At 36.9% G+C, this 15,255-nt stretch overlaps 1 protein-coding gene across 2 annotated transcripts in view; it reads right to left on the reverse strand.

Annotated features, from left to right (window-relative positions):
• The window catches only part of LOC144451034 (caspase-10-like), a 49,620-nt gene that overhangs the window by 10,685 nt on the left and 23,680 nt on the right, over positions 1–15,255 (reverse strand). For both annotated transcript variants that reach the window (XM_078141793.1, XM_078141794.1), the window contains exon 5: positions 14,912–15,001. In XM_078141793.1, the coding sequence (XP_077997919.1) occupies positions 14,912–15,001 (90 nt within the window). The remainder of the gene's footprint in view (positions 1–14,911; positions 15,002–15,255) is intronic.

Below are 15,255 nucleotides of genomic sequence, written 5' to 3' on the forward strand. Positions count from 1 at the left end.
ACACATACACAGAAGCATACAAACGATGCATGTTTCTTATCAACAGGACGGCAACTAAATCTGCTAAGAAAAAAATCAAAAGGAGCACAATTTTGGAGCCGATGATGACACTGAAGAATGCATATGAAAGTCTTTTGACACATACACAGAAGCATACAAACAGTGCCTGTTTCTTATCAACAGGACGGCAACTAAATTTGCTAAGAAAAAAATCAAAAGTAGCACAATTTAGGAGGTGATGTAGAAATACCAAGGTCAATGTTGATGCTCAGAAATAAGTAGCACGATATTTTATAGGATTACGCCAAAAGATAAAGGGTGTAGTCGAGCACAAAACTACCACATACCAATATACACAGATAACAAGCTGAGTGATACCAATATATCTGTCCCTTAATTTAACAAAATCATGTCCAATGATGCACAAATTCGATCAAAACAGGTTCACACATCGTAAACTCAACTTTACTGTACTGTGATCGCTAATCACACTTCCAGAACGTTCACTGGGCAAAAAAGTTGATCTACTGAGCGTATATGTGTGCCGACGCACTCGTAGATTTAACATGTACAGAGATGTACTTGAATATACACAAACGCAGATCACATGTTTGCAGTAAATCTACGTAGCGTATATTACCATAGACGGAACATCCCAGTACGCTTAGTGTACGTTGTCGGTATATTAACGCCGACAGGAAGTGTGTCAGTGCGTATACTATCGCCGATAGAACGTAGATCTTCGTCAGACTAACGTACACGGAGTATACGTAGTACGTATATCCAGCATTGTACCCCCACGTTATAGGCCTGCTAACGTTCAAGATTTGCATAAAAGGTCAACTCCAAAGGTCAGTGTTGTGGTCAAAGGTCACAAGAATTCGAGCACGGCCGATCCCAGCACGGCACGCCCACGGGGTACCGGCCCCAGCTATAGGGTAGCTTTCTAGGGATACAGGTTGCGCCTGGTTATTGGCTTATAAACCTACTTATTCAATAAAGATCTTTCTGTATTTTGCTGGTAACGTCACCATCTTTTCATCGTATTCACTTCTAATCTTCAAATTAACTGTAATTATGATTTTTTCAGTTCTCCATTACTTTATGATGGTGGATACTGGCAAATGCACATATACATGTATTTTGTATTCTAATACTTTGACAAAACAGATAAACCTTTGCTAGCAAGAAGGAAAAGCTAACAACAACAACAACAACAACAACAACAACAACAAACAAATAAATAAACAACAACAATGTAACATTTAATTTTTACAAATATGGGAAGAGGAAATTAAATTAACACTGCAATCACTTCTAAAATAACAAACAGGGAACTTTATTCATAAAGAAAGTTGAACAGTAAATTTGACATTTCTTTTACAGGAGTAACATCATATTCCATATATCACGTACTGGTACTATGTTTTTACACTTTTTATGTTCTTTAAATGAACCAAGATGGATTCAATGTGTCTTTGACCCACTAAATTCCATAGAAGAATAACCCAAACTGTACAAGTAATGTCAGTAGATAGAAATTGTTCTTTCCAACATATAGGTGGTACAGTGTGTAGCTAGCTGAGGACACATTGTTGATAAATATCACTGTACAAAATACAATTACATTTTACATGTAAACACTCCAGACTATAATTATGTAGATAAAAATGGGAATCTACACAACTGGTATAATGGGGCAACATGCACACAAAAGCCAAATTGTTTACAATAACTAATATTTCACAAATGTTTTAGGAAAGTAAAAAAAAAATCATGTAAAATATCATTTTTGTATCGATTTGATATTGTTATATGTATGTAAATGTACACCAGATCTACTTTGTTAGCAGTATGTACATTGTAACTGAGGACCTGTTTTTGACAAAACATATTACTCACTAAAAACTGACCAGGCTGCAGTGCAGAGATGATTTAGCTAGTTAACTATGCATACAGACTTGATAACAGAGATTCCCTCTTTACTTACATTTCTTAGTAATCAAATAAATATACCATGCTATTTTGTATCAACTAAACTATTTCATGATTCTCTCCAACATTAAATTGGTATATTCTGTTGTTGACAAAAAATATACAACTATATACTACCATGACAGCATCCTAGACAAAGCAACATTGACACAACTAAATACATTTTCTATAGCATGTGGTAAAGTAAAGATACCACAAACCTGCAATCATGATAGTCCCTAGAATGTACACCTGAAGATCATAAAAGTCTGCAAAAATAATACTGGACAGTCAGATATACGTTTCTATTATGTAATAATAATGTCAAATGATAAATTATGTCCAGGTATCAAAATAATCTCTATGTATTACATGTATATATAAAATATTCAAACCAAATATGTGTACACAAGCAAATACAGTTGGTGAAATATGCAGAATGAGGGTTGGCAACAGACTATTGGTTGTCAAATTGATAGCAACCAAACATTCATGTCATACACTTCTTTCCAATGTAATGTTGCATTAGTAAGAGTCTGTAACTGTAAAATCCATTGTTGACTTACAGTAAAAGTTACTTTACAATTACAACATTGACAGAGTTGGTTACATGTGCACAAAGAGACATGGTAACACACAGTATTCTGAATAGCCGACAACTCTCTCTGATTTGTATGCTCAGACATTATCTTTACATTTCAGGATAAACTCACACATGTACAGAGTTTGTAAAAACATCAAACTAGAACTATTAGAGATGTTTTAATGTATGTCTGTTTTCAGTGGTACAGAAATCAGTGATGTTAGGTGGAAGAAGAAAGCACTTTCGTGAATTGAATGCCCTTCAGAATATTTACAAAGAAAATATGGGGAAAAGTTAAGGATATTGATATTTCCGAATGGGTAGAAAGAAACTTGCATGTTAAATCTCTTTACACAGTTCAACTACCCATGTTGGTGATTTATTGACATTGAAAAGTATGTTATTTACGGCACATGTAAAATTTAGCTGTTAGACCTTTTTTCTGTAATGTTTCTTTTCATTTGTAAACACCCTTGTGCTATAAATTGTGCAATTACTATTGTAATGCTGTGTAACAGAGACTGGCATTTCCAGGGTTAGGTAGATTTGTACCAAATATTAGTTAAGAGCCTGATTGATATAGTAATGGGTACAAAATACAAATTGCGAGGAAATTCTACATAGTACCACATGCATAGTTGCAGATAAAATCTACATAACTACAAACACGGAAGTCTTGTGTGCCAAGTGTCCATTGTGTATTCAATATGGCAACAAGTTTGAGTCATACTCGCCAAGGTAAGAATGTTGATTTTTGAATCCCAAAATCAAAAATACATATTCATGTAGTGAGGGTTCTGGGAAGAATGAGTTAACAGACGAACATGGACAATTTCATTGATCAATTCCACAACATCCTTGTACATGGTACTCTCTAGAATTTCTTCGCAACTTGTATTTTAGTACCCATTACATTTTAATGTCTTTCACATCATATCTTATCTGTGTACCAATACTAATAGTTGCTACATACACTCTACTTCAGTAGAGTTTAGTAGAGTTCTTTGAGAAGGTAGATGTGGCAATTTCTTGTTGGTTCATATCATTTGGTTATACATGTACTGATGAGAGCAACCAACTCTTTCTCATTTTCTGGTGTTCAGTGCTATTTGCCATCAGTAATCCTCAACATGCTGTTCTCTAAACCTTGGTGCTCATTTAAAACAAGCCCTGTTATTCATTGCTCCTGTCCTTGTCACAAATCTGGTCATCTACAAATACCATTTCCAGTCAAAAACCTCATTCTTCTTCTCAGACTTCTCATCCCAGATGCTTGCTCAGCACTGACTGAAAAATAAAAAAGAATAACATTGTCAGTAATAATCAAAGTACACATTAGTTAGTGTATACTATAGTAACTTTGCTTAGTAACATTTATAAAGTTCTGCAAAGTATCCATTGTAGAATACTTTAAGTTTATCAACCTGGCTCTTTACTTTTAGATTCTTTAAATTACCCCATGCAATCTGAGCTTACAATGTTCTTTATTTAGCACTGTAACTCACTTGTCAAACACTGAATGGTAAGGTACATTGTATATCATATGATATGTTAGGTTTTTCACAATAATGTGATCCTGAATCGGAGTGGAGCTCTCTTGATTAGTTGCATCAAGACAATTTTATCATCAAATGTAAACATCAATATTGAGTCAGATGATTACAACGTATGTCTCCGTGACTGGTTCTGCAGTGTTCAAAATATTAGCTAAAACTTTCAAAATTGCCATTACTGTCCGCAATGTTTCTTTGATATTACTGGCACTGGTAAATAATGTTATTTTTCAATATTTTTCTTCATTCAGTTGGAAAGTACTTGTAAACTCTGGGTTGTCACTACCTGTCACTCGGCTGAAAAATACTCGGCTAGTAACTCGTAGTGACAATGACACCTTTGGTTACTCCTATTTTCCTTGGATGAATGAAGAATAATGTAGGTGTAACATCTAATTGTACATGTTACGTATCCCCAAAACAGTAAAAATCTATTTACACCAAGTCTTCATAGCACACACAGTCCCCTCCCCCTTGTGAAATGACTTTGGATGGAGACATGGTTTAACCCTCTTCCTGCCAAGCCTCTCCATCCGTTAAGTGGTTACAAATGTAAGTCAAGGAAATTGTTGATTGGGAAACTGCCAGCGTTAGGCTTTTTCCCCACGTTAATGTCACTCTGGCAGGGTCACCCACTCAACACGAGAAAAATAGTCACTTGTGGGAGGGAAAATCCTCTGGGGAAGGGGGAATATTTCCATGTATCAAAGATATTCCTCGCCTTGACTGTTTATTGCTGCCAGTAGTTTTGACTAACTTGTCCCCTCCATATCTTTGTCAGTCAGGGTTCAACTCACGGCAGTCAGTGGCTGTCGGGCCTGACCGCCACCCACAATTGCCGACCTTGACTCGGAGGTTGTCGACTGTACAGTAACTACTTGACATGCATTTTTCTCTCTCCCCTTGTGTTGATGCATCATTGTCACCTAAGTTTTCTGCCCATATGAGCATACTGACTTAAAAGACAATGAAGTATAAAAATGTTTTTGAGAAAAGAACAATGTATACCACAATTCATTACAATAATAACAAATACTTGACTATTTACAAAGACGAAGTGTGAACTGACCACAGCTGACACTATACATTGCATATCTGCATCAGTGTTCTCCCCAGAGGGTTTTCACGTATCGGCCCAATATCCTTTAATTTACGCCGATACATGATCAGTTGTCCCGATACGCTATCGGATTGCTTAGGGTACGGTAAATTGCACGTTGACACTGCACTGTTCATCTGTCACTCTGTCAGCTGATGCCTTTGTTGTTTTCAATGTATACTCGCAACGTTTGTATTGATCCTTCACACATAAGCGACAAGTAAAACTAAATAGTTTCTAATCAGTTCAAAGGACTATTCAACCCTCTACCACTACCAGACTGATTTCATTGCAGTTTGCCGTCAGTATTGTTTTCGATGGGAATAACCTGCGTAAACCCGCTAATGGTAGTGTGATTCACACTGTGGTACAGGCTTTCGGTAAATCAAAGGCAAAACCAGCCTATTCATAACATCGGTTCGGCAGTAGAAACATGTCGGAACTGACAGATTTTCTATAAAACCAAAAAATCAAACGATGTCATGCCATTTTGCTATGATTTTTACGTTATGGTATAAAACTTCGACAAACACATGAAATCAGCATTCAGTGTCTCGTTCTATGACTAACACCAAGTATGTCTCAACCCAAGAGCGATTTGCGATGTATCTTTCGATAAAGTGGCGATGTTTTCTCCAATTATCAGTTTCATATAGTTCAGTTTTACTCTATAAACACTTTCAGTTTGTAGTTTGACATTGTAGACTGATACATCATATGACTACGATGAAAGTATGGATTTTCCAATATGGTGGCCATGACGTTACAAACTATCGTGAGTTTTTGAAGTCCTCAATAGGGAAGTATAGTAAGTCTCGTGTATCACGAAATTTCGGACTAACACGATGTCTGGTAGCTGAAAAATGATATAAAATAAGATCAGGCTGCTGATGTACAGGTTCGTTGGGGCCCACACGAGTGGAAAATCGCTCTCGTGGATTTTAATTTGCACGAGCGGTAGGTATGCCCTGCATATTGTATGCCTATTGAAAAGAATAGTGACGGCAAAATTCAATTAAATCAGTCTGGTAGTGGTAGAGGGTTGAATAGTCGTTTGAACAAATTAGAAACTCTTTAGTTTTACTTGCTGTTTATGCTTGAAGGATTAATACAAATGTTGCAAATATACATTGAAAACAACAAAGGCGTCAGCTGACAGAGTGACAGATGGACGTCAACCAATCTGATTAAAATCCGATGTAGATGTCAGCTAATCGTTCATTGTTATTTTACCTTCGTTATTTTGCCTGGATTGACCTTCGCAGTACATGTTTACATTTTTATTCTGATCGCCTCCTCTACACCTGAACTGGCGCCCATACCCACGCCGTTCTGCTAAGTGAGCCACACAGCCAATCAGGTTGCATCTTACTGAAGTACTATGGACATTGTCACAGGCACATGCATTGAATATCAAAAAACAACATGGCATTACTTGTGCACATGGGCAACTGACAACGTACAAAGTATTTGAACTGTAAACAATTCAGTGACTGTATTATCGTATATGTACAGTAATTAAAGAATTCTTGTTTAGATGCATTTCGTCTTATCTACATGTACATGTTAGTTACATTCGAACACGTTTCCCGGGTAGTGTTCATGTTCATCTCAGCGAACGTGTACGCGTTCTCTGTAGTACTCTTCTCCTCGAACGTAAAGTGGTCATGAAATATTGTACGATTCATAGAAATATTTGCCACAGTTGTGCTATATGAACTCAGAAATGGGGAAATCTAAGAAATAATTTACAAAAAACGTCCTTATCGTGAAAATTTTGGTTGCTTTGTATGTGTACACTATAAACTCTCTGTGTGTCCCCAGACGTTCTGTCTCACAAGCTTCTATAACAATTACAGAGTATGTGTTCATCCTAGTAACATGTATGTACGCTTTTACATGATAAAGCTATGTTCGAATGTATTCAGACGATATGTATAGAGGTACATGTACCATCAAATTACATTTAAATATACTAATACAATCACTGAATTTGTTTACAGTTGAAACATTTAGAATGTTGTCAGCTGCCTGTGCTTGTGCACACGGAGAAAGTAATTTTGTAGTGACCGTGTCCGTTTGTAGTTTCATTCGATCCTAATGTAAGGTCACTTTTGATTGGCTACCAGCACGGGCTAGCTAGAACGATGTGGGCATGGGTGCCAGTTCAGATGTATATGTACGACGTAGAGGAGGCGATCAGGATAAACACGTAAACATGTACCACGAAGGACAATCCAGGCAAAATAACGAAGAAATAGCAATGAATGATTAGCCAACATCTACATCGGATTTTAATCAGTTTGATTGTCAACATGCAATTTACCGAACTCTAAACAATTGAATCTGATTGCGTATTGGGACAACTGATCATGTATTGACGAAAATTAAAGGATATCGGGCCCAATACATGTACACGAAAACCCTCTGGGGAGAACACTGGATCAGATCTGGTGCTGACAATCAGCTGTTCCCCTAACAGATTTGGATGTATATTCAAAAATTGAAATGAGCATTTCAATACGTATTTGTATCTCTCTCTACATGTACTTGAAAGTGTTGAATTTCAAGTAAGATTTGTGAGTCCATAGATTTATTTTGTTGTTTCCAAAACAACTCTTCTTTTGAATGTTCAGTTTTAGTGTTGTTGCAAAATGTTTTGCCTATATCAAAGATTTTGTATCAAAAGGTTTTTGTGTGATAAAAATGTGTACTTTATCTTGTCTGCATACCATTCACCAGGTTACACCCCCATTGAAAATGGTCTGCTCCAAGCCTAACTTAAAACATAATTTGCATAAAATACAAGTACTTACTTCAAAAATCGCCGAAAATCCAAAGAGGTAACTCTTGCATTCCAAATCCCAACAGTCCTCATTCCCTTATAGCTTATGCATGTTATGTGGTCAGACAAGCATTGATACAACCATTATGCACGGTCCATATTCACTGCATGTAGAACCTCACGATGGTCGATGGCTCGGTCAAGAGTCAGATCTGACCAGCCACACACAGCGATCATGGCAGGTCGATCGCGGGTCGATATTCTGTCCCATGAGGTTTGAGTGAGGCCCAAATAGTATCCAGTTATGGTTCATAATCGTGGTCATAGAAGTGGCTGGTTGTTTCTCCGTGAAATCTGCTCAAACTTGAGGTAAAACAGGCTAGGCACAACTTGGAAAATGCACCAGTATTTGAAATGACGCGGTACGATACGAATTGCATTATGGGGACTATACCATTATGTGAAGGGGGTGAATAGAATGAAAAGTGACTGTGAAGCTTAATACGTGACTCGGTTATTATACTGAGTCTGCACTTGACCATAACATCTTTAATTGTTCACCTTGTCATGTTTCTGTTTAGGATTTATACATTCTTTTTTTGCATGTTGTTCTAAAAATAACCATATGGTCAAGTAACCCCCTGGCCAAGGAGTGATGTACGAAAACAACCACATGAATGCTAAGAAAACATGATTTTATTATTTACCAACACCTAAACAGAAGTTCCTGAAATAAAGATATCTTTTTTTTCCATTTGTTAGGTCGTTACGACTGTGTACTTGACAAACGCACACGTCAACCAATTTCTTACGACTTGGATGATAAGCACACAGCCCAATTTAAGCGTTTACACTTATTATAGCTTAGACAGACATTACTTCATTTACTTGTGCCTGCAACTCTCGGTTTTAAAACATCCGACATAGCTTTGAAGCAAATTCTAGGCTTTTTGAAATGAGTAAAAGTTATTTCAATAACTGCTAAAGCGAACTATCTATTTCTGGTCTCTTTTGCTGTATCTGGTAACGGCCAATGACAATGTTAACTTTGTTCGTACTCGAAAACCGTACGTAAAACTGGGCTACATCTTTTTCTAATTCTCTGTTTCTTTTTCACATTTGCGTGCAGTCTATCCCGTACTGTTTCCCTCTATACATACATACATACATACATACATACATACATTACATACATACAATCATTACACGCACGCACACACACACACGCGCGCGCACACACACAGACACAGACACACACACAGACACACACACACAAGTCCGTAACCTTAGCGAAGTAAACGTGTTTGGAAACAAAATATCCGACATATCCACCGAGATATACGGCAACCGATGCCTTGTTTCGCTGAATCTATCCAACAAAAAGTTAGTCAGATTACCGACATCACTATGTTAGATCTAGGTAAGCTTGGTGATCTGAATTTAAGAGGGAACAACCTGCGAGAGTCACCTAGGATAGGGAAGTTTGCGAGAAGGGTATCCAAGTAGTCCGTGGATTCCAGACTAAGCAGCGACGACATACATCGCCGAAAAAATTTCCCGCCTCCACACGTCGGACCCCTTACCACGACAGGTAACAAATTATCCACTTAGACGGGATTTGTTTGTTACTGTGTGTAATGATAACTTCACATCAAGGGAACCTAGACCTGGTTTTATAAGAGACAGAGGTATACATTTCTACTCTTTTAAAAAATAAATAAATAAATACATTTTCATAGAAAATCAAAACCTTTCAGCGATTAAGTTCTGAGAATTGAAAACTCGCTCAAAATGTTTCATTACATGACGTTACATTTGGTAACAGATGTATTTACTGTCACGTGAGTTTTTTCTGGATACACAAGCACAAAGTCAGATACACACACATACATACATACACACACACATACACCCACAGTTATACAGTCCGAATAAAAAATTACAATCCGACGTTTCGAATCAAAATTCTTTATCAATGATATCAAGGCACGACATACAGCAGGTAACAACCCGACTATACATGGAAAAGAACGACACCACGCGAGTATTTATCAACGGTAGGGTACGACAAAAATATTTAAAAGTATGCGCATCAAAAAGAAGTTCCCTTTAGAGCACGCTTGAAAGATAGAATAAGCGTAGTTAGATATTAGGGAATGATGTAAATAATCTAATAATTCCATGGGGATCCAGGGTTCCAAGACGAAAAATGATTTCCTCCTCCTCCTTCAACATCAATCGATCCTTGTCACCTGAAACCTTACAAATTCCTGAAGTAGACATTTGATACATTATGATTGTTGGTAATAATATGCATAGATACGGGATAGTTACGATTCATTTGTCTGGTAAGACGGAGATACATATAAATCATACAAAAATGACATACAGAAATAAAGTGAATACAATACAGTCATTTAGCCAACTGCTGGAGGACTGTTTACATCAATAAGAAATTTTCCGAGGGGAAGTTTATCATCAGAGGCCAAAATGTGCAAAAACAACATGTGCCACATCGAGTACGACTGCATGGAAATGATCCAGCATTAACTTCCAATCTATGTATGGACCACCGTATCTCTAAGATTGGTATCACGACGCCAAGCTGTTAAAGGTGCTTCACGAAATAATGAATTGGTTAACCTATTAGAACGTAAGATATTAAAATGCGTGTATAGTATGTTCTTAACTGTAGTGGAAAAGGGATGGTATTGTTAGAACCAATATGGGATGATTGGTAATACTCTTGTGATCATATGATTTCATACAAGCTTCCCTAGACAAAAATGACCTCTTTTGTAAAGTCGCATTGGTAACCGACACTGGATAACCACGTATTGGTGAAAGTACGTGCAAAATTCAGTAGATCTTTCCCTGAAATCCAAATCGCTACTACAAATACGACGTAAACGAAGTAATTGTGAATAGGGAATGCAGTCTTTACACTTATTAGGATGTGCTGAACCATACTGCAAATATATTGGTGGAGGGTCTGTGGTAGGTTTAGTATAAACAGATATAGATTCACCATCATACACATACATACATACATACATACATACATACATACATACATACATACATACAAATTATTTTATAAGTTAAAATCCAAAATAAATACCCAATCCGCATCCCACTTGAAGCTGTTTGGTGTTTCAAATATCTATTCGAACTTCAAAGCAACGATCATAATCAGAGAGTTGTTTCGCGAAACCATAGACGTTGGTGTAGGGTCTATGGCGAAACCAAGGAATCGTTGAGTTGTGTAAACTGTTATCAGCTGATCAAACAAATGAATTACAGAGACTTTATTTATCACTCCTTAAGTGAGGACAGAAGCAAATAATATAATGGAACTATAACATATTTTGGTAAGTTTGTAATTGTATGTTTGGCCTAGGGACTCTGACTGCAATAAAGTGACTATATGGAATTGTAATAGTACATGCTTGCTGTATGACGAACACGGGGTCACTGAATGTACAAAAAACCTTTCAATGACCCAAAACTCAATGTCATCAATTGTGTAGGGCACCATCAAAACTTGCATATGCAAGATATTCGGTTTTTGTAAGTTAGTTTGTATGTGTATTGTGTGCGTGTGTGTGTGTGTGTGTGTGTGTGTTTGTTTGTTTCTTTCTTTTTGTTTGTTCGTTTGCTTGTTTACATGCTGTTTTTTCCGTCAGCGGTGAGCCGTTTTACTTTCTCTTTAATGAAAACAATCTCGAGCATATGCAGACGTGACATCACTGTTTACCATCTTAAGTTCACGGGAATTCTAGAGAGAAACGGTGTCCGATACCACTATGGTCGCCCCATTAATACTAGCCACTGAAGAACATTCATTTGAAATACCAGTTGTAGACTTACAACAGATCGGTTCTGCTGTCATATTCGTGCTGGTCCATGTACATTTTCAAGTTCCAGGACACAATGCAGTGCTCCAGGGCCGGCCTGACGACCCAGTATAAAAGAGCGTTCCATTTATCTAATACGTTTTAATTAATGGTCATTATCTTATATTTCCTTTAAACTAGACTGCACTTAAAACTGCAACACTGTATCTGTTTTTCTATGCATAACCTAACCGCAAGTTATGTATCCAGGATGGCAGCAGGGTATGCATGGTCGCGAGGCAGGCGATCGAACGTTTTCATGGTTTTACTCCAATGTTAATGATAATAATACATATCAGTTTTATATACATTGTACTGTAGAGAAAAAGACTGAAAAATAGTTGGTCAAGCAACTAATCGAATTCAGTTTTCATTTGTTTTAATTCACGATCACATCCATTAATCAATACGAGACGCTGATGAGAAGTCACAGGTTGAAGTTTTCGTCTTTTCGGCGAAGGTGTATTGCTTGTATCTAAGTTTTTTTTTTCAACGAAACTAACATTATGATGGAAAATTTTATCAGTCGCACAATGTGTACAGGATATCGCGATCTGGTGATGAAAGCCATAATGAGCTGACAGCTGGCCTTTTGATATTTCATTGTTGTACTGTTTACCATTTATAATTCAGCGAATGTGTGCTTTGGAGCTTTACATCCTTGTTTATCACTGTATGTATTACACTGGCACTGTGAACTAGTTGTGTAACTGAATTTATTTATTATACTGTGTATATATCTGGGGCCGGAGGCCCATATTATTAAATAAACCAGTATTATTATTATTATTGTTGTACTGTTCTATACAATGTATATGCAAATCAAAACTTTGTTTTTAAGCGGGCATAGTTTTAACCATTGACGGTGATTTAACTCTTTGCAAAAGTCCGAAAGCTGTGGAGGAAAATGACACAGACGTCTGAATGATACATATCGAACATTGTAAAATGAAACGAAAACGATGTTTGGTGTGGGATATAAAAACCATTTTTGCACATCACAGAACACTAAAATATCAAATGCAAACGGATGTTTTGAGTAAGTTTTGTCATAAGTTGGACGCGATCACATGTACAGTAGTATTTACATTTTGATCACAGACTATCTGTGATTTGTCAAGTCGTCCACAACATTGCCGAGTAGTGCCGATTGGTACGCTTCCACGGCCGTAACACCAAGAAACAGTTTCTTATAATTGTCTGTGATAATACATAGTCTAGCTGCGAGACATTCGGGCATTCCTCTTACTTCCGATACGACAAGCGTCTCGTATCGGAAGAAAGCCCGAGGGCCTAGCAGAAATAGACTAACGGTGAAAAGAGAACAACTCCACACTCAGAGACATTCGACAATGGTGGCACGTACGTATACGTAATGAATACGTAAAATATACAGTGTGCAAAACAAGTCTGGAAGCTGGAACAAAAGACTGAAGTGTACGCTTAGTCTACGGAACTGTAGATTTCGGCAGACTTAATGTCTAGTATACTGTTCGTATACTTCAGTACACGAAGCGCATACGTGAGATCTGCAGATACAGTAAATTTACGTAGATTGATGTCTATTCAACTTTTTGCCCAGTGGTTCTTGTTCATCATGTGCTTCTGATGTAATGAGTCTGACTCATTTACTCAGCATTTAAACACGACCCCTCAACTCCACAACTTTTAGTACAGTACCACCTCTAACACGGTATTGTCAGCTATCAAAAGTTTTTAGCTTACACAAATAGTGACGAAGATAGGGGGTCCCCAATGGTTAGCATTTGCCGCAATGCATGCTGGGAAACCCGGAAGAAAACTGTGTGGAGACCCCCACAGAGTTGTAAACCAAAAGTAGATAGAAAGTAAGAAACCACAGTAAATCATAAGTTCCAGGGCGCCCTGGAACTAACTATTCTTCCAACCTGTAATGGTTGTACATCTGATAGGAAGAAATAAACAACACGGAGACCATTTGGAAAATGATGGCAAAGGTTAACTAGACACTCACACATGAAAAAAAATATATAATAAAATAAAAAATAGCGCAAATATTGTTGTCACTTGCACAACTTCATGTTCAGGGCAATGACAGATATATAATTTTTGAAGATTTTAAGTTGTAACCAAAACAAAATTTTCATACATAAGTTTTTTCACCAAAAATGAACATTTTTTACACCTAATTTGCATATCACTCATGAAATCACTGTATGCTTAATACTTCCTTGTCCATACATCCCTAGATGCATTCCCATTAAATTTCAGCCCAATCTGGTTTTGGAATTATAGATTTTTAACCAAAAAGACACATTTTTAGCCCTAATTTGCATATCACTGATGGGACAATCATATCATTAACAATTCTTAGTAAAAACACCCTGAAGAATGTTTTGTCCAAATTTTAGCTTAATCTGCCCAGTAGTTTCTGAGTTTTAAGTTTTTTGACCAAAAATCACATTTTTTGACCCAAATCACACACAGCGGCAAGATCATTTTGATTTGAACAATTTCCCAACTAGACACCCAAGGTAATGGACCCATCATGGTAATTGGTTCAGCGGTTTTTGACTTTAAGTTGTTTACACACACACACACACACACAGACAGAGACCGGACGATCCCTATAGCACTACTGAACCTCAGTTCAGTTGTGCTAAAAATCTACATACCCCACCTATTTTAAAATTGAATGTAATCGGAACAACAAATTTTTTTTTACACCTAATTTCCAGTTGTTCACTTTCACATTTGCTTTTGAAGTACATCCTTGCTAGAAATCATGTTTTGAATTCTAGTTATCAGAAATTCACTAAACTTACATTTTCACTTAAGAGTTGCACACTTGTACACAATAATGTAATACGTATTTGTCAATCATGGGAACTGTACACTTGTATCAATGTAATAAAAATTGTCATTATCTAGACATGACGTTTTGGCCTATATAGATATTCTCCGGAGATTGCATTGCCTAGATAAGAAACACTTTTCACTCAATTCCATCACATATATACCATAACATCAAATATCACATACCTGGTATCTCCCTATGTTCCACTGGCTGTTGAGGTTGCCTAGCAACATTCTCAGTGATGGCTGTTTCATTGGGTAGATCATCATGTCCACCTATTAAAGTAAAGACCACAAATACTTTTATCAAGATAACTTTAAAAAGAAAATGTTGGTGTCAACTAGAGGAAATCTTCTCAATAAATAGTAACACTTGACAGTCTACACGTTATTGATAGGATCAACCAATAGAATCACTGTAAGATGATCACATGATAGATCACTGATAGTCTATTAACCAATCAAATCATTATAAAATGATCACATGATAGATCAGTGATAATAAATCAAAACGGTAATAAAACTATTTT

This window comes from Glandiceps talaboti, chromosome 20, assembly GCF_964340395.1.
Source record: "Glandiceps talaboti chromosome 20, keGlaTala1.1, whole genome shotgun sequence".
Lineage (NCBI taxonomy): Eukaryota > Metazoa > Hemichordata > Enteropneusta > Spengelidae > Glandiceps > Glandiceps talaboti.